The sequence below is a fragment of the Perissodus microlepis genome, chromosome 15 (genome assembly GCF_051167445.1).
Source record: "Perissodus microlepis isolate ML-2025 ecotype Zambia chromosome 15, ASM5116744v1, whole genome shotgun sequence".
NCBI lineage: Eukaryota > Metazoa > Chordata > Actinopteri > Cichliformes > Cichlidae > Perissodus > Perissodus microlepis.
The window spans coordinates 13,315-37,150 of NC_140475.1; the positions used below are offsets into that span (position 1 = coordinate 13,315).

General features: G+C 38.6%; 1 protein-coding gene and 1 pseudogene across 3 annotated transcripts; both read left to right on the top strand.

The window, feature by feature from the left end:
• The first annotated feature begins 1,014 nt into the window (after positions 1-1,014).
• On the top strand, positions 1,015-23,558 carry adgrf3b (adhesion G protein-coupled receptor F3b). 3 transcript variants are annotated; one of them, XM_084953846.1, is made up of 19 exons: positions 1,015-1,139; positions 2,645-2,717; positions 4,296-4,358; positions 4,644-4,656; positions 5,153-5,287; positions 9,716-9,868; positions 11,826-11,881; positions 11,997-12,055; positions 12,679-12,818; positions 15,779-16,009; positions 16,522-16,758; positions 16,941-17,078; positions 17,458-17,657; positions 18,534-18,719; positions 19,403-20,716; positions 21,212-21,253; positions 21,390-21,419; positions 21,505-21,578; positions 22,370-23,558. In XM_084953846.1, the coding sequence occupies exons 3-18, from the start codon at positions 4,299-4,301 to the stop codon at positions 21,568-21,570; spliced, it is 3,060 nt and encodes a 1,019-aa protein (XP_084809972.1). In that variant the 5' UTR covers positions 1,015-1,139; positions 2,645-2,717; positions 4,296-4,298; the 3' UTR covers positions 21,571-21,578; positions 22,370-23,558. The 3 variants fall into 3 exon arrangements, with proteins under 3 accessions (XP_084809972.1, XP_084809974.1, XP_084809973.1); XM_084953848.1 differs by having other exon boundaries at positions 16,522-16,728; XM_084953847.1 differs by lacking the exon at positions 2,645-2,717 and having other exon boundaries at positions 1,020-1,139.
• Positions 7,427-8,615, top strand: LOC146371326 (uncharacterized; annotated as a pseudogene).
• Positions 23,559-23,836: the final 278 nt, after the last annotated feature.

The window sequence follows — 23,836 nt, forward strand, 5'->3', positions numbered from 1 at the left end:
AACTTGTGTGCACACTTGAAAAGAAACTTTCCATGAATTTCACCCACTTCTTCAGGTATGACGTAAAATGGTTTGTTGCCCTGCAAAAGCTTAATAGATGTATTTAAATGATTTTTTAATAAAGAAAACCATAAATGTGAACATTTATATATTTTAAATACATAGATAACTTTGTAAACCCTAGCTGGATTATACAATAGTACAAATTTTGAAATGTTTCTATGATACTGGGGGGTTTTTGCATTCAAGGGTTAGCCTTTTGGGTTTGGTGAGTCTAGTTTCCTTTTAGTGTAAGTAAACTTTGGTGCTGCCATGACACCACAGTCTGTGAGTGATATCTTTACATCTTTTACCAATGTAAAACTGGATAAGTGAAGGATGGATGGATGAGTATATGGATGGATATTGGTGACAAAAATTAACCATCCTGCAAAACTGAACTATGTCTCTTACAACCCAAAGGACTGTGCTACTGTGTAATATTCTAACATATTGTTTTCACATTATGGTACTCCATACAGGAAACCACTGTAATGTTTCTGTGTCCCTGCAGCAAATGGGGAGCAGCATGAAAGTGGTGGCTTGAATCAACACCAACATAAAGTGCATTGCAAAAATCTCTTTGATCTCTTGCCAAAGGCAAAAGATCAAAGGCTTAACTCTAGATAGCTGAAAAAAGACATTTCTCACTACAGCATTTATTAGTTTGTTCAATTTAAGAACCATGCTTATTTTATATTATATACACTAGAATCGTCCCTGTCACACAACACACACACACTGACACGCTCTGACCTCCTGAAGGAGAATGCTCGATTTGTTAGACAAATATTCATGGAAAGTCAAAAGGCTCGACACATATGGAGAGATGCCATCAATGCAAATGGTCTTTCAAAACCAAAGCCAGAACAGCACTATCTGTGAGGGAATGTGTCCCGTAACACATCCCCTCCCAACCAAACGCATACGCACTACCCTTAACACACACCCTCTGTTCAGTATAACTTAGTGTTCATAAGCAATTTGCTCACTCACTTTGACTGGAAATCTGATCGGTGTCTGATAGACATGGAGTGTTGTTTGTTAATTGAAGCAAAGTTAATGGGTTAACAATCATTTTTGTGTAGAGTGCAGCAAAGGTAAGAATGTTTTATTTGTGTATTTCTTTAGATTGTTGTTTTAAGGAAAATAACAGAGGTGAGCTCTCACTACCACCTGACTGAACTACACACAAGTCTGCCTCTTGTATTAAATTATTAGAGTTAAAAGTTTCTGACATTTCAAATTAAGTTTCATATATTGTAGCCTTTCAGGTTTTATGTTGTCAATGTCTCCATCTGGATATATCAGTTTAAAAAAATGCATATTACCAAAACACTATCCCTGACCTTTGTGGTTCTTAAGATGTTAAATAATCATAGTTTAAGTCTGGCCCATTGCTACGGGCCATTCGATCCCTATACAACCGTTGTAAGAGCTTGGTTCGCATTGCCGGCAATAAGTCGGACTCGTTCCCGGTGGGTGATGGGCTCCGCCAGGTCTGCCCTTTGTCTCCGGTTCTGTTCAGAATTTTTATGGACAGGATTTCTAGGCGCAGCCAAGTGGCGGAGGGCTTTCGCTTTGGTGGCCTCAGAATCTCATCTCTGATTTTTGCGGATGATGTGGTTCTGTTGGCTTCATCGGGTGAGGGCCTCCAGCTCGCACTGGAATGGTTCGCAGCCGAGTGTGAAGCAGCGGGAATGAGGATCAGCACCGCCAAATCTGAGGCCATGGTTCTCAGCCGGAAAAGGGTGGAGTGCCCACTCCGGGTCGGGGATGAGTTCCTGCCCCAAGTGGAGGAGTTCAAGTATCTCGGGGTCTTGTTCGCGAGTGATGGGAGAAGGGAGCCGGAGATCGACAGACGGATTGGGGCTGCAGCTGCAGTAATGCAGACGCTGCACCGGTCCGTCGTGGTGAAGAGGGAGCTGAGTGTAAAAGTGAAGCTCTCAATTTACCGGTCGATCTACGTCCCTACCCTCACCTATGGCCACGAGCTGTGGGTAGTGACCGATAGAACGAGATCGCGGATACAAGCGGCAGAAATGAGCTTCCTCCGAAGGGTGGCTGGCCTCTCCCTTAGAGATAGGGTGAGAAGTTCGGCCATCCGGGAGGGGCTCAGAGTAGAGCCGCTGCTGCTCCACATCGAAAGGAGCCAGCTGAGGTGGTTTGGGCATCTGACAAGGATGCCCCCTGGGCGCCTCCTGGGTGAGGTGTTCCGGGCATGTCCCACCGGGAGGAGGCCCCGGGGCAGACCCAGGACACGCTGGAGAGATTATATCTCTCGGCTGGCCTGGGAACGCCTTGGTGTTCCCCCGGATAAGCTGGAGGAGGTGGCTGGGGAGAGGGAGGTCTGGACCTCTTTGCTTAGGCTGCTGCCCCCGCGACCCGGCCTCGGATAAAGCGGATGAAGATGGATGGATAGATGGATGGATAATCTAAAAAGTCATAAATCCTGTAATAGTTAAACCTTTAAATGTGAATCTCTTTATGTTTCTGCTATAGAAGCCCCCAGCATGCTATGGCTGTCATGAGATACATTACCATTCAGTATTACAATATGCTATTCCTATGATAAGAAACCCTTTAACATCTGTTTTGTTAACAGGATCTTCCCTTCCACAAGCCAAATAACAGAACTGAAAATACTTTGTGATTTCATCAAGTTGAGTAGAATCACAGTAGGTGAACAAGTTGTGTTTTATATCTATTCAGTTCACTGATTAGTTTAGTTTTTTTTAGTTTATAACATGGTTTGGTGCATACATTTCTGTTTCTGGATTTAAAAAAAAAAAGTGTTTTTAAATTATCAATATTTATGATACATTACGATTGCTGAACCAAACACATCGGCCGTGTCTTTGACTCAACAAGAAAATAATGTGGGCATAAGCTATACCGCATCACCAGGCTTTGTGTACACAGTGGTGCTATCCTACCGTTGGTGTGGACAGGAATGAACAGTGCACTGTTAAAAGAAAAACCACCAACTTGTTGTTTGCATTCATAGCCAACATGCAAAATGATGCAAACAGGTTTTTCCTAGCTAAATACAAGCTTCCTGTACTTTGGAAGGGAAAGCAGATAGCAGCTGATAAGAGTGTTATGGAAGCTAAGGACAAAAATAGTTTAAGATAGTTTAAGACTCATAGTTAAATATATGGGAGACCCAGTGCTGACACAGTTAATAAAAAGACAATAAAACTTTATAGTGAGATTTCAATAAGCGCATGTAGGAATAGAAACAGGTGAAGTCTTATACTGCATTTCAGCTCAGTATTTTGGTTTTAAAACCTCTACCTTTGCTGTCACGGTTCTGGGTCAGTTTCAACCCAGTATTTTGAGTGTTGATTGTTTAGTTTATTTTTGAATGTTTGTTGTGGTTTTGGGCGCTATGAGTATTATTATAATGATTGTTATTATTAGACTTCTATGTTTCTGTTTATTCATGTTTAAGGATTTGTTCTCGGTTGTATCTCACGTTTGGTTTAGTTCAGGCTCCGTGTGTTATTCCGTCTGTCTCTCAGTGTCAGGTCTGCGTCTTGGTGTAGTGTTCTCGTTTCCTGTTTTTTTGTGAAGGCCTGCGTCTCACGTGAGTGTGTTCAGTTTTACTTCTGTCTCGTCTTGTTGATTATTCCCAGCTGTGTCCACCACCTGTGTGTAATTCCCCTGTGTTTCCCTGTGTATTTAAGTCGTGTCCTTGGTCATTGTAGTTGCTGGTCCGTCTGTGTATTCCACCCTGCTTCATCGGTGTGTTTCCCTGCTGCCAACCGCCATCTGTTTCTGCTCGCTTTCATTCATGTTCAGGTTCGTGTTCTGTAGTCAGTTTGTTCCCAGTTTAGTTTAGTCTTTGCTCCGTTCGCCGTTTGTCCATTTCCTTTTTGTGTTTAATAAACCACCCTCACACCTGTACAAGTGCCTGCGTTTGGATCCTCCTTTATTTTCCACACGGCTCATTTCACTCGCCGTGACATTTGCACACTTTTGAATCCAGTGCTTTTACTGGCTTCAGAAAACAGAGTTCTAGCTTAGTGATTATACTTCCTGATACTTTAAGTTCTGACACTTTCAATTGAGTTCCATTTTATTTATAATAGCAAATCACAATAATAGTTGTGAGAGTGTTAATGTCCTTACAAATAGGACCAGTATTTCTTTATGCATCCATGTGCTGTACCTTGGATAAATTGTGTACTTTATGTATGTTCTTCATTGAGTGTCTCTCTTCTCAGCTTGTCATAACTCGTGTTTTTTTCCAGGTGATGAAAATGTATTCCAAGGTTTTCATTTTTCTGACCGGAGCTGTGTACATCTACTACCAGGTAGAGAACCCTCTTCAGTCTAATGGGGTACTTTTTTGTATAGGAGTACAGTTTACCAATCAAGGTTCAAGTTAAATGTTAATTATATTTTACTATTGTGTGTTATATACTAGTTTAATGTAGAAAATTCAACCTGTTTTATTCCAAATCTCAACTCCACAGTATATCCATATATTCACGTTTATGGACAGAGATATGATTTGTGTACTTTAATTTGTCTTAACATTGAATTGTTCGTTTTTCAGAATGTGTAATTTTGTAATTTTTCTGGTTTTGCCATTGCAGGTCCTTGCACAAGGTAAGCCAGTAAGGTAAAAAGTTAATATGTTTAAAATGTCTTCAAATAGGCAGCAGGATTAAAAGTCCTGGTCACCGCGGGTTTAAAAAAGTTCTAGCAGATTAATTCCAGTGCAACTGTCACTACTTCTGGATTTAGTCAAAGAGGGGTTTCATACACAAATACACAGTGCTCAAGCCATTTCCTGCTAGTGCAAATCTTTGCGTCCAAAATGGACAGGAGTTGAAGGTGATCACATTGATTAAGCTAAGTTTATTTAATAATGTATTTTAGTTTATTTTATTAGTAAGCCTTAGGTATTTCACAAGTAATGATGAGAACCAAAATCTACCTTTTACTATCCCAACAAATCTGAATTCCTAAATTGAACACAATAGTTCATCATGTAGTTAATATAATTTTTACATTTATTCTATTTCTCAAATACCTCTTCTTTTCAAATAAGTTGCTAATCACACAAAATAATAACATATATCAAATCTTATTCCTATTTAAGATATCTACAGCGCTGAGATAATGGTGGAGAGTAATGTCACACTGGATGCCCAAACTGTCCTGTCAGCTATCAATTCAACAAACCTCTCACTGAGCATACAAACAGTACAAATCATAAACACTGAACTGGTAGCAGGTATGTTTCTGGAACACTTTCTTGAATTTGTTGTTAAGTTGTAATTTTTTTGAAGTAGAATAGAATAGCTTTTATTGTCACTGTTACAAGAATAGTGAAAGGCTGTTTGGCATTTCTCCATGTATGTGAAGTACACAATAGCGTAAGTATTTACACAATAACAGACAAATTTACATTTACACAAGAAAGATATGTACAAGTTATACATACACCTGCAAATATACGGATATACCCATACACGCACAGACATACATATATCTATACACATGTATGCATGCGGACATACACACACACACACACACACACACACATATATATATATATATATATATATATATATATATATATATATATATATATATATATATATATATATATATATATCGGAGGAGCAGGTGCATTGAGAGGTGCAGTGTGATCAGTGATATTGCACATCGAGTGTGTATGTGTGTGTGGGGGGGTGATATTGCACATTGGGGGGGGGGGGGGGGGTGCTGTTGCAACTATAATAAATAAGGTTAGAATAAATACAGTTTAGAGAGGTAGGGATGTTGGTTGCATCGAAGTATAAATAGAAATACGGTTTATAAATAAGGTTTAATGTCCATGAGTATTGGCAGTGCAGTTATCCTCCAATCAGGGTGGAGGTAGGGCATGTTGGACAGCCTGTGGGTAAAACTTCTGTTGAGTCTGTTTGTCTTCGACCTGATGGACCTGTAGTGTTTACCAGAGGGAAGGGGGGGAAAGTGAGTGTCCAGGATGCATGGGGTCTTTGATGATGATGCTGGCTTTCTGCTGAAGTCTGCCAGTATAAATGTCTCTGAGGGGGGTTAGTGAAGTGCCGATTGCCTGCTGCCCTCACCACCCGCTGCAGTTTCCTCTTGTCCTCTGCGGTGCAGCAGTCGAACCAGAGTGTGCAGCAGTAGGTCAGAAGGCTCTCGATGGTGGAGCAGTAGAAGTTTACTAGCAGTCTCTGGGGTAATTGGGCCTGACGTAGTTCCCTGAGGAAGTACAGCCTTTGTTGTGCTTTTCCTGCCTGGTGGGAAATGTTTATGGACCAGGTAAGGTCGGCCGAGATGTGGACTCCGAGGAACTTAAAGCTTTCTGCCCTTTCTACCTCCTCCCCATCAGTGTAGAGGGTAGAGTGCCCCGATCGCTTTGTTCTTCTGAAGTCGATTACCATCTCCTTGGTCTTGGCTGTGTTCAGATGCAGGTTGTTGTCGTCACACCATTGCTTCAGATGCTGAACCTCCTCTCTGTAGGCTGAATCATCGTTGTTGTAGTCCTATGATGGTGGTGTCGTCAGCAAATTATATAATGGTGTTACTGGTGTGGATTGGAGAACAGTCATGGGTGAAAAGTGAGTATAAGAGGGGATTGAGGACACACCCCTGTGGGACACCTACATTCAGAATGAGGGTGGAGGAGGTGTGCTCTCCCATTCTGATGTTCTGGGGTCTGTTGCTCAGAAAGTCCAATATCCAGCTGCACAGTGAGCTGCTGAGTCATGGGTTGCTTAGTTTTTTAACCAGTTTGTGGGGTTGAACTGTATTGAAGGCAGAGCTGAAGTCCACCAATAGCATTCTAACATAGGAGTTACTAATGTCCAGGTGTGTGAGGGTTTTGTGAAGAGCTGTTATTATTGCATCCTCTGTCGTAAATAAATATATAATAATAATAATAAATAAGTAAATAAAATTGTGTAATCTAACCTTTAAAAAAAAAAAGGGTCATCAGGCTGTGATTACTTAATATTACTGCAGCTCTGTCATGTTGAAGATAATGTTTAACTGCAATTTGTCTATAACTGATGTTTTTCTTACAAGAGTCAAAACTATTGGACTGGACTCTGTTTTAATAAAAGAAGAATATTACCAATGTGCACTGTTTCGGGTTTTGTCAGGAAGTGCTCATTTGTCAGCTCTACTAAACTCATGTGAGATTACTAGTTTAGATTGATGAATAAATACAATGAACAAAAATATAAGCGCAACACTTGTTTTTGCTCCCATTTTTCATGAGCCGAACGCAAACATCTGAAATTTATTCTACATACACAAAAGACCCATGACTCTCAAATATTGTTCTCAAATCTTTATAAATCTGTGTTAGTGAGCACTTTTCCTTTACAAAGATAATCCATCCCACCTCACAGGTGTGGCATATCAAGGGGCTGATTAGACAGCATGAATAATGTACAGGTGTGCCTTAGACTGCCCACAATAACAGGCCACTCTGAAATGTGCACAGTTTTTCTTTATGGGGGGGAAATCAGTCAGCATCTGGTGTGCCCACCATTTGCCTTATGCAGGGCAACACATCTTCGTCGCATAGAGTTGATCAGGTTGTTGATCATGGCCTGTGGAATGTTGGTCCACTCCTCTTCGATAGCTGTGTGAAGTTGCTGAATATTGGTAGAAACTGGAACACACTGTCGTATACGCCAAGCCAGAGCATCCCAAACATGCTCAATGGGTGACATGTCCAGTGAGTATGCTGGTCATGCAACAACTGGAATGTTTTCAGCTTCCAGCAACTGTGTACAGATCCTTGCAATATGGGGCCATGCGTTATCATGCTGCAACATGAGGTGATGGTCGTGGATGAGTGGCACAACAATAGGCCTCAGGATCTCGTCACGGTACCTCTGTGCATTCAAAATGCCATCAATAACATGCACCTGTGTTCATTGTCCATAACATACGCCTGCCCATACCAGAACCCCACCACCACCATGGGCCACCTGATCCACAATGTTGACATCAGCAAACCACTCACCCACACACGCTATCTGCCATCTGCCTTAAACAGTAAAAACCGGGACTCATCTGTGAACAAAACACTTCTCCAACGTGCCAGATGCCACTGAATTTGAGTGTTTGTCCACTCAAGTCCGTTACGACGACGAACTGCAGTGAGGTTCAAACCCCAATGAGCACGACAAACATGCAGATAAGCTTCCCTGAGATGGTTTCTGACAGTTTGTGCAGAAATTCTTTGGTTATGCAAACCGATTGTTGCTGCAGCTGTCCGGGTGGCTGGTCTCAGGCGATCCTGGAGGTGAACATGCTGGATGTGAAGGTCCTGGCCTGGTGTGGTTACACATGATCTGCAGTTGTGAGGCCAGTTGGATGTACTGCCAAATTCTCTGAAACGTCTTTGGAGACGGCAAATGGTAGGGAAATGAACATTCATTTCACGGGCAACAAGTCTGGTAGACATTCCTGCAGTTAGCATGCCAATTGCACGCTTCCTCAAAGGTTGCGGCATCTGTGGCATTGTGCTGTTTGATTAAACTGCACATTTCAGGGTGGCCTTTTATTGTGGCCAGTCTAAGGTACACCTGTGCAATATCCATGCTGTCTAATCAGCCCTTTGATATGCCACACCTGTGAGGTGGGATGGATTATCTTTGTAAAGGAAAAGTGCTCACTAACACATATTTATAAAGATTTGAGAATAATATTTGAGAGTCATGGGTCTTTTGTGTATGTAGAAAAATTTTCAGATGTTTGAGTTCAGCTCGTGAAAAATGGGAGCAAAAACAATAGTGTTGTTTTTATATTTTTGTTCAGTGTATATTTTAGAGCTAGATTGTCATGCGCCAAGGCACACGTGCACCAAAGGATCAAAAAGCAGACTCGTATGCAAGCAGGAAAACACACTTTACTATGTTAACAAAAGGTGACCCGGGATAACCAGAGAAGAAAGCGAGGAACTGAAAAACTCGGGGATGTAAAATGACGCGGGGAAGCAGAGATCGGGACCGTGGGGAGGCTGCAACAGAAAGGGGAGAATATTACTTGAGAGCCGGGAAAACAGAGAAGCACTACAAGACAGGGTTTGAGTAGCCGGCTTACAATCAGAGTGGGGACCGTGGGACTCGGGAGGGGAGTGTGTAAGTCCGTGGAAAGGGAATCTGTGGAGTCGGTGATGAGGCCAGGTGATGCACCGGGTGGTCCAAGCGAGCAGGAGGACAGGCAGATGCAGGACGCCGGATCGAAATCTAGACACACAAAGGCAGAGTTAACGCCCTTCAAATAAGACATCTGTACAACGCTTCCACGGGAGGCTAGTTACCACAGAGAGGTGATTAACGGACTGGCGTGGAGCATCTGTCAGCGCGGGGTTAAATAGTCCTTCAGGTAATCGCCCCGGATGGAAAGCAGGTGTGCCAGTAATGGCCCAGCCCGGGGGTGTGGCCACCAGGGCATCCAACACACACACAGACACCTTAGACACAGGACCACGGACCATGACAAGATATTTTTACATTACATGTTGTCTACTGTTGTACTGTGAAGGAAAGCAGGTGTCAGTCAAATTTTCCCATACAGTTCTGATGATCCAGAGTGGCCCTAACCCTCAAATAAAAAAAACTAAAAAGAAAAAACTCAGAGAATTAAGAATGTTTTCTTTTATTTCTAGAGTGCCTCATTGTTGGAACTGACACGAACTGCAACTGCTCTACAAATTATCTTTGGAGCAATGAAGTGTGCTACAACTACAGCTGCTGCGGGCATGCTACTTGCAAACAAAATGTATCCTACATCACACCCCTCTGTTCTCCTAAAGTTCAAGGTAGATCTCCTGAAATGTGTAACTCTTTTTTTGTTTGTTTTTTTGTTTATTATTTTTATTTTTTTTCTATTCTGTTGATTAATGATATGGAATAAGTTTTAGTGTATACCAGTGTTATAGAGAACTAATGCAAAATTAAACTATTTGCATTAAAATGAGTGTTGAAAACATTAAAAGTACTTAAAAATAGAAGTGCTTTTTTTGCAAGTAAACAATATTATTTATTTGAAAAAAATATATAACAATAGTCAAACATGTCTTTGGTCAAATTTGACAACAGTGTCTGTTTTGTTGAATAGTATTAAGATACTGTTTTGAATTTCCAAAATATTGCCATGAAAAAAGCACCTATGTTACAAATAAATTAATCAAAAACAAAGCATACACTGAAAGTAATGTAACAACTTGAACATTTTGAACAATTACACCTAAATTAAAATGAGAAAATGTACTTGGATTCCAGTTGAAACTAAATTAATATAAACTATAATAAGTGTGGTGTACAAATCTGTTGAATACAGCTATGTTTATCCTTTGCTTTTCACTCTTCTACTTTTTCAAGATTCAAGAGCTTTATTGTCAATACAGTAGTATTCACAGTATACAGTGTACTGAAATGCTGTTCCACCCTAAGCCCCCCATTGTGCATTTATAAATATATAAAGAATATATATCCAAGAGATATAAAACTAGGAATTATAAATAAATAACATGCTAAGTTTTGGTAAAAATTAAGGGATAAAAAGGTACTAATTACTAACTATACAATTCTATACAATACTATAATGGTAACTATACAATATTACCTGTACGATAAACAAAGATAAACAAAGACAGGACTGAGAGAATACAAAGTGGAATGTGCAGAAGGTATTGAATACCAGTTTCAAGCTATTGTCAGGATATTATTGATGAGACATGACAAAGACGTGTGCGAAATGCAAAATGTAAAGATTTCACCTAAAGAATTTAGGTGTGTGTTCAGAACTATGTGACTGAGTCTGCAAATGAGAATATTGTTCCCGGGACCAGTTTGTAGTGGATTTGTGGTAGTTTTTGTTGTTTTTGAGTCTTTTGATGATTATTGTAAGGTGTTTGTAGAGGTGTATGTTTATATCAGTCCTTTTGTGGTAGTGAGTTGAGGGCTATGACTGCTTGGGGGAAGAAGCTCTTGCAGTGTCTGGTCATTACAGTTTTAATGCTGCAAAACCGTCTGCCAGATGGAAGGAGGGAGAACAGTGCATGTGAGGAGTGGAAAGTGTCCTTCACTATGCTGTTCGCACGTCGAATGATGTGTCTGTCATAGAGTTGGGAGATGGATGTGAGAGGGCTTCCAATGATCCTCTCTGCTCTCCTCACTATTTGCTGCTGAGACTTCTTTTCAGCGAGGGTGCATTTCCCATACCAGATAGTGATGTAGCAGCAGAGGATGCTCTCAATGGTTCCCCAGTAAAATGATGTGAGGATAGGAGGAGGGAGACTGGCCTTCTTCAGTTTCCTAAGAAAGTGAAGACGTTGTTGGGCTTTCTTCATGATGGTGGTGGTGTTCGGGTTCCAGGAGAGGTCAACTGATATGTGCACACCCAGGAACTTCACACTGTTGACCATCTCAACAGCAGATCCGTTGATGTGCAGTGGGGTGTGAGCCATTGAGGTCTTCCTGAAGTTAACAACCATCTAAATGTTCAGAAGACTAATGCAAGACAGGTTGTTATTCTGACACTAGTCCACTAGGTGTTGTACCTCTTCTCTGTATTCAGACTCATCAGTGTCTGTAGCTGGTCACTGAGGTTGTGTACTCCTCCAGGTCCACGGTGTCTGAGTATGTAGCAGCTTCTCTAAACATATCCCAGTCTGTGCATTCAAAGCAGTCCCCATGCTGATATGCATGCTTGTCTTTGACAACCAAAATAAAACCCAAAGTAATAACTAACTGTAATATTTACAATGAACACAGTTTTCATCAATGGATCAGTACAGACTGCAGCATGGGATTCAATCAAGACCACAACGGTATGTCTCATCCTCACGTTTGTACTATTCTATAAATAAACTATAAATATAAATATGTTTTCTATTGTTACATAGTAAAAAAATATCAACGATGTCATGCTTTTTCTTTTCTTAGCTTCAAAACCAATTTCAAAAACTGAATGCTATTCAGTATGTGAACGTTACTGGTCCAAGGTACTGTATTTTACAAAGAAATATGTTATATAAGTTACCTTTTTGGTTTTGTGTTTGTTTTTCGTCAATGTTATTATTTTTTTTAAACAACATCACTTATTATTGTGACACCACTTATAGTCACCAACTAAACTGTTAGTTATTATAGGTGAGTTTTTTGTAAATGATTCTACCTGAGTTAGCTAATGTCTTCAGGGCTGTTTCAGAGACCTGAGCTTCAAAGCTGATTGGTAGATGGGAAACCCTGAAACCATGCCAAAGAATTCTATGTAAAACTCTCATCATTTCAGTAACTCTGTGCATACCTGATGACTAGTGTCAATAGCTGTTCCCTGGCAATAGAGGGGACAGCACTTGAAAACTGCATTCATTAATTTTCTTTTCTGCATTTCATGGTGCACAAAAGTGATTGCGAAAAAGATCAATCTTAGGATTCCAAAGAGACTGTCCAAATACTTTTTGGAGACATTGCAATATGTAATATAATGTCCGTTTTAGACACTTTTGGAGACTGACAAAATTTATTAGATATGCACAGTAAATAAAACTTACTGTTTGTACTGTAATGTTTTTTTTGTTTTTTTAATGTCGATAACAAGTCATTTTTCCATCATTCTCTACAGAACCATCTCCACATCCCCATCACTGCAGTATGTTGACTTTCAGGTAGCTGTCAGTGTCAGAGTGCTGACTTGTAAACTTCAAGACATAGTCAATAATCTTACAAGTCTGCTTACAGCTACTATATTTGTGGACACTTTAGGTCAGTAAAAAATTATTTTTACTATTCTTTCAATTCCTGTACAACTTGATCTTCTAATCTATATATTTCTCTGTACCAGAGATTTATGACATTTGTTTGGACCTAAAAATATAGAGTTTGTGTGCTCCAGATATGGAGTTATATTAAGTGTCATACCTCTTTTTTTTGGAATGTGCATTATGGGTATTGTGTTTTTGAATATGTTACCCCATATTTCCACACACTAATTCAAGTATGACAAAATAAGTAAGCAGTATGGTTCAGAATGAGACTTGTGTTTCCAACAATGCAACAGTCTTTGCTCTTTTGCTTTTATGTCTAAAATGAGCCGTCCAGCTGTTTTTGTTCACACCCCAAGTGTCTTTTCTATCCATACATTAGCAACAATGCTTAATGAGTTAGTTTTCATTTTCCAAAGCACATGATCTTTGTTTTGCTTACATTTAATGCAAAGTTAAATGTAACACCCGTCCCACGTTCTATTGAGAGGGGCCCTGGGTTCCTGTTGTTACTTTCCTACTGATACTCCCTTTTTAATGCTTATGGTATAAAATATGCAATAAAACTACACTATATGGAAATAAACCACACACAAGCAGGTCAATTATAAAGTTAACTCCACTTTAGTGGATAATTGGTTAACATAAGTAACATAAGTTAAAATAAGTAAAATTAATAAAGTTTGTTAAACAATGGTAAGCCATCTACCTGAACAGAAACAAAATAATCAAATAATATTGTGGGCCCACGCGCACTCTCACCGACACACACACACCTCAAGTGCTACAGTCTTTCTGCTAGCAAACCCCTCATTGCAGGCTTGAGTCGTGGCTCGGGTGCTTTGGGACCTAAAACAATATGGTCGCTTCACTTGTTGCCAAGTAGTAAAATAAAAAGCACGTACAAACAACAGTACTCACACCTCCAGGCAGTTCAAGGGGATAGTGGAGGAAACTGGGTCAAGGTGGTAGCACGTCTCCACGTGCTACCACGTGAACACATAACTTCAGCACACCAGCAGAAGGGACCTCTCTGACACACCAGCAAGACGTCCGTCTCCTCCTACTCACAGTAGAGTACAACAGTTTTCCACTCCAGTTAACTATCCGTCAACCTGAAAATACGTCTGTCGCCCTTCTATGAACTCTGCGTTCACTCGACACTGTTGTTCAGCTCTCATCTCTCTCGCTTCCTGCAGAGTGCACACGGCTCCCCACTTACTCACACCCCTCTACCTGAGACTACTTCAGGGTTCACTGGAGCTGTAGTACATATCAATAACATTTCAAAAATAATGACATAAACCTCAAAATACAAATAAAAAGGCTGTGCATTTAACTGACACACATCACATACCTTACAGGCATTTGTATACACATTGTTGAACACAGTGAACATTTGCATTTAATTATCAATATAAATGAACTATTTAAATAAATGACCTATTTATATAGCCAGGGCTACATAAAGTTTTCATATCAAGCCAAATTTACTCACTTCTTTTTTAATTAACAGTGTGTGAATGTTTGTGTGAATGGGTGGATGACTGAATGTGTAAAGCGCTTTGGGGTCCTTAGGGACTAGTAAAGCGCTTTACAAATACAGGCCATTTACCATTCACCAAAGCTGCTGTAAACTCTCACTGAAAAACATATATTTCCACAAGTGCACCAAAGTGAGAACACGTAGCATGAGTCTGAAACATTTTAGTATTTTTGAGACTCATATGTCATATGTATATTTTATGTTTTGGGCCTAGCACTGGACCTTGAGGAACTCCAGATTGTATATCCATGCAGGTTGATTTGTATTCATTTATATCCACAAATTGCTGTCTCATCACCCAATTCAGCACAAACGATCTAATACCACACTTTTCCAGTTTGTTTAATAATATATTGTGTCAAAAGCATTTTGAGATCTAGAGGTATTCCAACTGCACACTCTTTATTGTCTATAAAATGTTTGAGTTCTTCAGTTAATTCCAGTAATGTCAAATATGTCGATCTGTCTTTTCAGAATCAATAAAACTACATGTGAAAAAATTGGAAAAACAAAACAAAATGAAATATTATGCCCACATATATTTAACCATACTAATTTAGCTGAAGTAACATTAGCTTACCATATCCCCATCATTTGTCCTCAAGACCAATTCATTTTAGTTTTCACTAATGCATGGTTATTACAATTTATCTGTCATGATAGGCTGTGTGCAGGCAGGAAGGAAAAAAAGGACCCAAAATGCAGGACACTCAACAATGGGACTGGAACTCAAAACACAGCTTTCATTGCTGGAAAAACCTCCTCATAAAATAAAAGTCACAAAAGCAAAACAAAACTCAACTCAGAACAAAGGAGCTGGAACATGACAAACACACAGCATTTAGAGGGTACAACGCAACAAAGGCAAATACAGGGTTTAAATAAACGGCATAGTAATCAGGGAATGAAAAACAGGAGGGAGACACAGCTGGGTGAAATTAGGGCTATTGAGTACTTAAAGCGCTGCATACAACATGCCTCATTCACACCATTCATACAATCACTTCTAAGATCAAGTGCAATTTAACCAACATTCACACTCTGATGAATGCATCGGAGAGCAACTTGGGGTTAGTAACTTGCCTAAGGATATTTGGCATGCAGACTGGGGAAGCCAAGACTCGAACCACAAACCTTCCAATCAGTAGCTGATCTGCTCTACCACCTGAGCCACAGCCAAGAATCGGAACATAAATCATAATACAGATAAACACCAGAATATGAAAAACAAAAAATGCAGGGTCAAAATGACCCAGAACTGTGACATTATCTATTCTAACCATTCAGTATGAATAAAATAAATGGTCATAAATGTTCCAAAACAATGTTGTTGGCTAAATTTAAAGTTGGATAAGTTTAAAGTGACCTTTTTAGCATTTTTATAATTTATATTTCCATGTATTATCTTAACACAGGAATGGTCATTGTAGAGGCCCCAGGGACTCAAGTTTGCTATCAGTCCACACCACGACTTGCATGCAAACTTGAGGAGGCCACAGGCAGCGCAGGCTGGAATCTAACCACAGGGAATCAGCGCTTTGAGCTCAACAACGGCAGTGTGGTCCAGCTGAATACGACCTGTAGCACAAATACCTTCCAATCTTGTATTGGTGTTACCCTCAACAAGGTGACAGGCACTTGGGAAGGCAAGTGTTTACACTTTTTGCTTGATCAAAGATAAAACATCTCTGATATGAAATCAGTATACAAAATACACTTAGTTATAAACTCACACTAACAAGATAGTATAATGAATTAATCCTGTGAAGCACTTCCTCTGAACAGGTTTGAATATTTTTTTTTCTTTTTTGTGATCAATATTTTATTGATTTTCAACAGGGATGAGGGGACAGGTTTAAAAAACTGGTTTGATCCTTTGTGTGGGTAGCACAATGGCACAATGGATTTAAACTGTTTGATCAGCTCTGCTCTGAACCTTTTCATAACAAATAGGAATCTGATTTTTTTTAAACTTGCATTGCAATATTTTTGACATATATTGTTTATACTCTCAGCGCTGTTTCCACTATGGTCAGTAATATGGCAACTGGTGGCTCAGCTCCTGTCATTTCCTGCATGTGTTGTTAACTGAAATGTCAATTAATGTGTGAAGGGCCAACCCTCCATTTTAATTGTAACTGTCTTATGTTCCCTGCAGGCACATATGAGTGTGGATTTACCATTGGGTCAATCAGGCACATAGGCAGGACTAATCTGAGTGTGGCCCTCCTACCTGATACAATTACCCTGAGTAGCATGCCTCTTACTGTGGACTGTTCAGAAAATCAGGCACATGTAAGCATTACCGTCAGTGCCATAATCCCAGCAAGCGATACAACCTATGACATTTCGTGGGGCTACAATGGTAAGGTGTCTACTGATGTAAAAAAGACAAGTAAGATTTTTTCCTTGAATTTTCAGTATTCTAACAGAAACTAATACATAGGGGTTTTTTTTTGTTTTGTTTTTTATTTATGTCATTAAAAACACTCACATTAATCAGTAATGCAAAATATGTGTAAAGCTTACTGCACAAAATCTTTATTCACTTAAAAAAAATGTCATCTTCTGTTACAGCTTCAAGCAGTTACGTCAACTACACATTCAATCCTGACATCCTCTGCCAACAAACGATTGAACCATATGTTAATATCACTTTTAAGAATGTAATCGGTCAAAATAAAAGTGCACAATTGAACATCCCAGTTATCTATGGTAAGGATTCTTTAAATTGTCTATTATTTTAAATATGTTTAAAGGGGCCTTATTATGCTCATTCCAGCTCCAGATTTCTATTCTACTATTATGCCAGGGGCTGGTGCAATCCTGTCTGAAAAACAGTTCCAATAATACCACCTTTCTTTTAAGCCAACTTTCAACTGACCAGCTACCCAATATTCAGCAATATATGCCTGAAATGTATAATGGGTCTACTTTAATCTGTTTATTGTAAATTTCATGTGTAGTATAATGACATATTCTCAGGCTTTAGAATTGCATATGTTTGCAAAGGCCTATGCTGCACCAGCTAATGATATAAATATAATTAATAATATTATTTTCTTTTTCCTAATGTTTTTTTTTTTTTATTAAGCTGGGAAGCCATTTTGTAAAGAGGATTTCCTGGATGAAGATACATGGCCAAAAACCCCAGCTGGAGACACAGTGATTATTCGAACATGCCCAGCAGGCAAGGTTGGCTATAAGTCCCGACCTTGTAACGGCCCAGCCTGGCAGGCAGTGTTCTCAAGCTGCGTCAGTGAACAATTGAACAAAATTTCAAATGCAGCTGAAGTGAGTGTGTCTTTATTTGTCATTACAATAATACGTTTTTGTTTGCTCTCATTTGCATTTGTGTATGTGTTTCAGTATTTTTAGTTTCTGAAACTGCAATGATAAAGGTTTGTAAATTTTCATCTTAGTTCACCTTGACTTTAAAGTTCATACTCTCAGCTCTCTGCTGAGGCTAGGTCTCAGTCACACAGGCCTAGAGACTGGTCAGTGACCACCATGGTGACCACTAGTTGCTACGGAAAAAGTGTATTCCAGTATTAAGTAGTAACTGGAAGTTTGCTGACGGAAGCTAGAGTGAATTACTTTAGTCACCAGCAGGTTCCCACAATAACCAGTGGTTTACAGAATAGATGCTAACTTGGCTCCAAATACACTTACTTTATCAGTTTCTGGTTTGTGTATTCCTTACTAATGCAACCAATACATTTCAACTCAGTTTTCAGTTTACTGTTTGCATCATACTGTCACTACGACTAAGAGAATAAAATGGTGAGTGTTTGACAGACAAGTTGGCATTTTTCATGTAAACTACAGATATCTGCTGGCAACTAATCACGAAGAGGTTTTTGTTGCAATTTGTTACCATTTTCACCCAACATTATAAGTAAAATTTAATAAACTCCAAAACTAAGCTATATAGATCATACCATTTAGAAGGAGTATGGTCAAATCTGGAGCGATTTCAATTACACAGCGTAGCATATTGCATAGGTAAAACTACTGCTTTGTGTAATGTTTTGCATGTAACCCATACAAATCCAAATGTAATAGTATGTCAAGACTTTAAAATAAAGTGTCTGTTGTGCTTACTGTTATGAACTATAAAATCGAATTATAGGATTTTTCTTTTCTTTACACACTAATTCCTTTATCTAGGCCTTCCTGGAGGGACTAGGGGCCACCCCGGAGGTGGCCAAGAATATATTTGAAGGGCTAAAGAACAGCTCTACATTAAGTTCTGGATCCGGTGAAAGTATTGCTGACATTAGCGCCTCCATCGGTGTTCTAAATATGATGGCCAACGCATCAAACACAACTGTGTTGGGAGAGGATATATTTCCTGTAAGCACATCTACCTTTTCTGTTATACATACATAATTCTGAATATAAAAGTTCAGACTTCATTTTAGAAGTAGAAATTCAAATAATCCTCAACATATACTCATTCTACATTCTACTACTCATGTCATGTCAAGATAGTTAGAGGAATAATACCAATAATACAACACAATGGAAATAAGTCAATAAAAATGTACAAGTACCTATTCTGCAGGAAAAATGTCCACCAACAGTATAATATGGATTAATATGGCAGATTATCAGTTTCATCAGTTTAAATATGTTACATTTTCTTTACTCTACAGTAAGATCTTTAAGAAATAATAGAATAACAAAAGAATTGCTAAAATAATGTCCTTCACGACTCTGTGATGCAGCTAACTGTCAATACAGCAACATATAACTCTTTCTAAACATGTTACTTGTTCTGTTACTAATTAGCTAACATAAATGATGTAAGTCTATTAGCAACAACTAACCAGAACAGGGCTCTGTAGTGGAAATGACCCTTTATACATGTAGTTTCTCTTCCACTTTAAATTTCAACAACAGACCATGCAGTACTTAAAGATCCTTGACTGTACACCCAAGCAGATTACGCCTGAATAGGGGTCCTAGCATCAACTGAGAAAGTGTGAAAAGTCACTGGTTTTTTTAAGTTTATTTTCTATTTTACTGTCTTTCAGGATTTTGTTAGTGCAGCAAGCAATATGTTGAATGGCACCTGGAGTGGGGTAAATGACACAATTCGTTATAAAATGTCATCAAACTACCTAGTTTCTGTGGAAGGTCTAGTGAAGAACATTAAGGTCAACCAGAGCAACGGAATCAACAGTACAAATCTAGACCTTACATTCTGTCGAAGCAATGACTGTAATGTGTCTGTGTTTGACATTGGTGTGAATATGAACAAGACCAATGGAATACTGAAAACTGTAGCTGTGAAAAATCTAATGAGTAAATTAAATAACAGCTTTAATGGCATACATCCTGAATGTACCAACCTCATATTATCAGCCACACTGGACAATAATAGTGATTCAACTATACGAATTAGACTGGACTTCCCCAGTGGGAAAACCAACCCCACTCGACCTCACTGTGTCTTCTGGAACACCACAGGGAATCAATGGTCAGATGAAGGATGCAATATCAGCATTTCTGATGAAAACCACACAATATGTGAGTGCAACCACCTAACTGCATTCTCTGTCCTAATGTCCAAGGGTGATGGAGGAAAAAAAGATCCTACCCTTGAACTTATTTCAAATATTGGCCTTGGTGTGTCCATTTGCTCCTTGGTGATCTTTCTCATCATTGAATCTCTGGTGTGGTCAGCTGTGGTCAAGACTAACCTTTCTCATTTTCGGCACACAGCTATAGTGAACATTGCCACATTCCTCTTGCTCGCAGATTGCAGTTTCTTGGCTTCTAGCAATCCCAAGACTCTAACTGACAGCTGGTGTCTAGTACTAACCATATGCAAACACCTGTTTTTCTTGGCTATGTTCTGCTGGATGCTGTGCCTGAGCATCATGCTTGTCCACCAGCTCATCTTTGTCTTCAGCCCACTGAGGAAAAGAGTTTTCATGTTCCTCTCCAGCATTTTAGGCTATGTTTGCCCAATCCTAATGGTGGGATCCAGCTATGTGTACTGCAAATACACCAACCAGAACTACTACAACAGCGAAACATGCTGGCTAGTTTATGTAAAACTCTTGGTTGGCTCCATGCATGCTTTTCTCCTGCCTGTGGGAACCATTGTTTTGGCAAATCTCTTTTCCATGGTTGTTGTCATCGTTACACTGATGAAGACCTCAGTCCCTGACAGCAGCAAGGCCGATGACAAGGAAACGGCAAAAGGCATCCTCAAAGTGGTGATTGTTCTAACACCTGTCTTTGGAGTGACATGGATCGTTGGCTTCATTCAACTCATCATGTTTGATAGCCCCATTCATAACGTTATCACCTACATTTTTACCATCCTTAATACCTTCCAGGTAATTTGAATGCACAGTTAGCACATACCAAGCAAATTTAGGTAATAATTATTTCAAAAAAATGTATTTGATGATCTAAAACATTCACAAATATGAAAAAGAAAATCAACAATGGACAAATCTCCATTTCCCTCTATTATATTTTATAAATTATAATTGTCTTTTTTTATAATTCTTTTTCTTTAAAAGTTATATTTTTTTGCTTTTCATTGTTGATCAGTTGTAGAAGTAACATATTTTAAAACATTCATTATTTCATTGTTTAAAAGTAAAAATAAAGCCATGTATTAAAGTTGAGTTAATTATCAATATACAAGTTTCTGATGATGATCAGAAAACGTCATTCAATGGCAATAGGGATGCACAGATCTAACTTTCCCATTGGCATATAATTCCCTTAAACTCTTGTCTCTGCTGATAAAAACTGCAAACCTGATTCAAAAGGAAAACCATTGTGTCTTTTTAGACATGTTACGTATTTTTTCTCTCTTCCAGGGTTTTTTTATTTTGATCACAGGGTGTTTTGCAGAGCAGAAGGTAGGTTTAATCATTTTAGCGGAACAGATATCACTCTAGATATATTTATATAAAAAAATTGATGGTTAGAAGAAAGTGTTTAGTATTTGCCATGTACCTAATGTATTAAACAATTTGCCTACATTGTTACTATCAGGTCAGAGAGGAACTGTTCAAGCTCATAACTGTAAGCACACCAATGAGATACATACAGAATTGCCTGATAAAGTGATAGAAACATGGTTGATAATAGTTCTGGTCTCTTCCCTCAGGGAAAATCAAAAGGAAATGACAGCACAAAGAAATTCACTTCAACTACGTACACAAAAGACCACTGAAGATGAAGGTCAGTTCTATCTATTGTCCTTAACAATATTCCTTTAATAATGCCAAATTTCTATCTTGAAACTTGGTAGCCCACTGAACTGATCAATCCTGAGTGATGAGAGATCCTTCAGTAACTAAACTCGCATTTTCAGGGTTATATCTATTAACTGTTGATGGCTGCTGTAAACCACCACACAAATACAAGTTGTTTTGTGTTTACAAAGTAATCTATAACAAGGCTGAGTAGCAGGGTTGCACTTGTACTCAGGTGGAACGGCATAGGTTGTGTAATATCAACATACTAGCATGCTTAAAATTATAACGTTGGTGTTTAGCAGATATCATGTTTAGGGATAAGGTAATTACAAATAATTGCAACAATTTAGCCAAGAAAGAAATTTTAATTTTGCCTTGATTATGTTGGATGATAAACATTTCATGGATTGCCAAAGTTATGAACCCTGTTTATTTGCTTTATCTACAGTGTGGAAAAGACACATTTCTCAAGGTTTTGCTTCTTTTTTTTTAAGCAGCGGAAATTGACATTTTGATTTCTGGGTAACCCAAACTGAATAAAATGAGTTATTAAACCATGGTCACACTGAACCTGTTGAAACAATATGAATACTTGTTTTCTGCTGGTTTTGTGATCACAATTTGAATGTTGTGCTGTTTTTCACGAGGCTCTCGTGTCAAACAGTTATAGTACCCATATGGTCAGCATTAATTACTTTTTCACCACATGGAAGGAGAAATGATCTTTTGTGAATTAAAGTTGAGTCTTAAAAGTTTTATTTTTTTGCTTTTCAGACTGTGAATCCTGAACTAACAACTCGCCTGTCCAACTACCCCTCTACAGGAGAATACAGTTAGCATTAAGTTAGTATGTAGTTCATTGACATTTACAGTGGGTTGTTTAAGGAGATTTAACTAAATGTTGTTTATAATCATATCATTATCTATAGTTATATGTAGTTTTCCTAAAAAGCAATAGAACCCCTGTCTAGTTATTATTTATGACCAATTAGAAGTGCATGACAGTGTCTTTATCTCCAGAGACCCTGCCTTTCTTATTTATTCTTATTTTGCCATGTAACTGACGTTTCTTGACTGTAACACATATACAGGACAATAACAGCAAACAGGACGAAGAATGCACTTCAGCTGCATTGACAGATAGTGTAAAACATGGATGTACCTGCCAGATGTAAAAGTGAGGCTTGTCTTATACTTTTGTTTGCAGTCGTTACTAAATGACGTCCTTGACATAAATGACAGCCTGAATGGCGAGGGTTAGGGTTTCAGTGACTTGTTTCCAGTCATCTTGGAAATCTAGGTCATTCTTCTTGCCAGAAAAGAGAATTTCCCATGATATCTACATCAGCACAAGTTTCATGGTCAGTTCTACCCTTCACTCTTCACATCAGGTTTCAAAACACCAAAATGCCACTCAAAAGAATTATCTTGAAGCTTCAAATGAGATTTCAGGAACCAGCGGGTAACACTGAACATCTTTTATACTGAAGTGAATCTGGTAGTGAGTTTGAAAATTGTGTTTTCTAGCAATAACCAAAAAATGTAGCATACTATACCTTTAAATAGAGCATTGTTGTCAATGATTAGCGCTAAGGTTCCAATGATATTTGTACATGACACATAGTACTTCTAGCTATTCTTCTTGCTATTATTATTAGCTAAGGTTGGTAGATTTTGTCAGTTATCTTTGTAGATGCAAAAATCATTTGTTTTCTTCCATTCCAAGTAAAATTAAAGATAACTAACTGTGTACATCTTCGACTTAACTGGATTTTGGATATTAAGTAGACCAAGAGTGCAAGTGCTCACTGTGCATAGAACAAAGTAAATGCTTTAACAAGTCCGGACTTGTTTAATGGTTGTATTTAAGATGAATTACTGTATATTTAAATTTATGTTTGGCATGAACTATAACCTGTATACTATCCCTGTGTGGCCACTGTATGTATCTGAAATCTGTTCAAATAAAATAAATAACATTATTTTTTTGTTGTGAAATTGAATTCCAACCTTACATTTTCCTTTAAAAAAATCACTGTCACATACAAATAGACAAATCATTGTTTTTATAATGTTATGTTGGGACATCACCTTTGAGTGGAGTGGCTCAATTTACTCCTGGTCCTTATATTGCTTCTAATCCTGATGCCTAATAGAAGGTCCTTGTTATTTCAAAAATCAATGGAAAGGTTTATGTGATACAATAATCTTTGCAGGTGGAAACATTCACAATCCATCTCC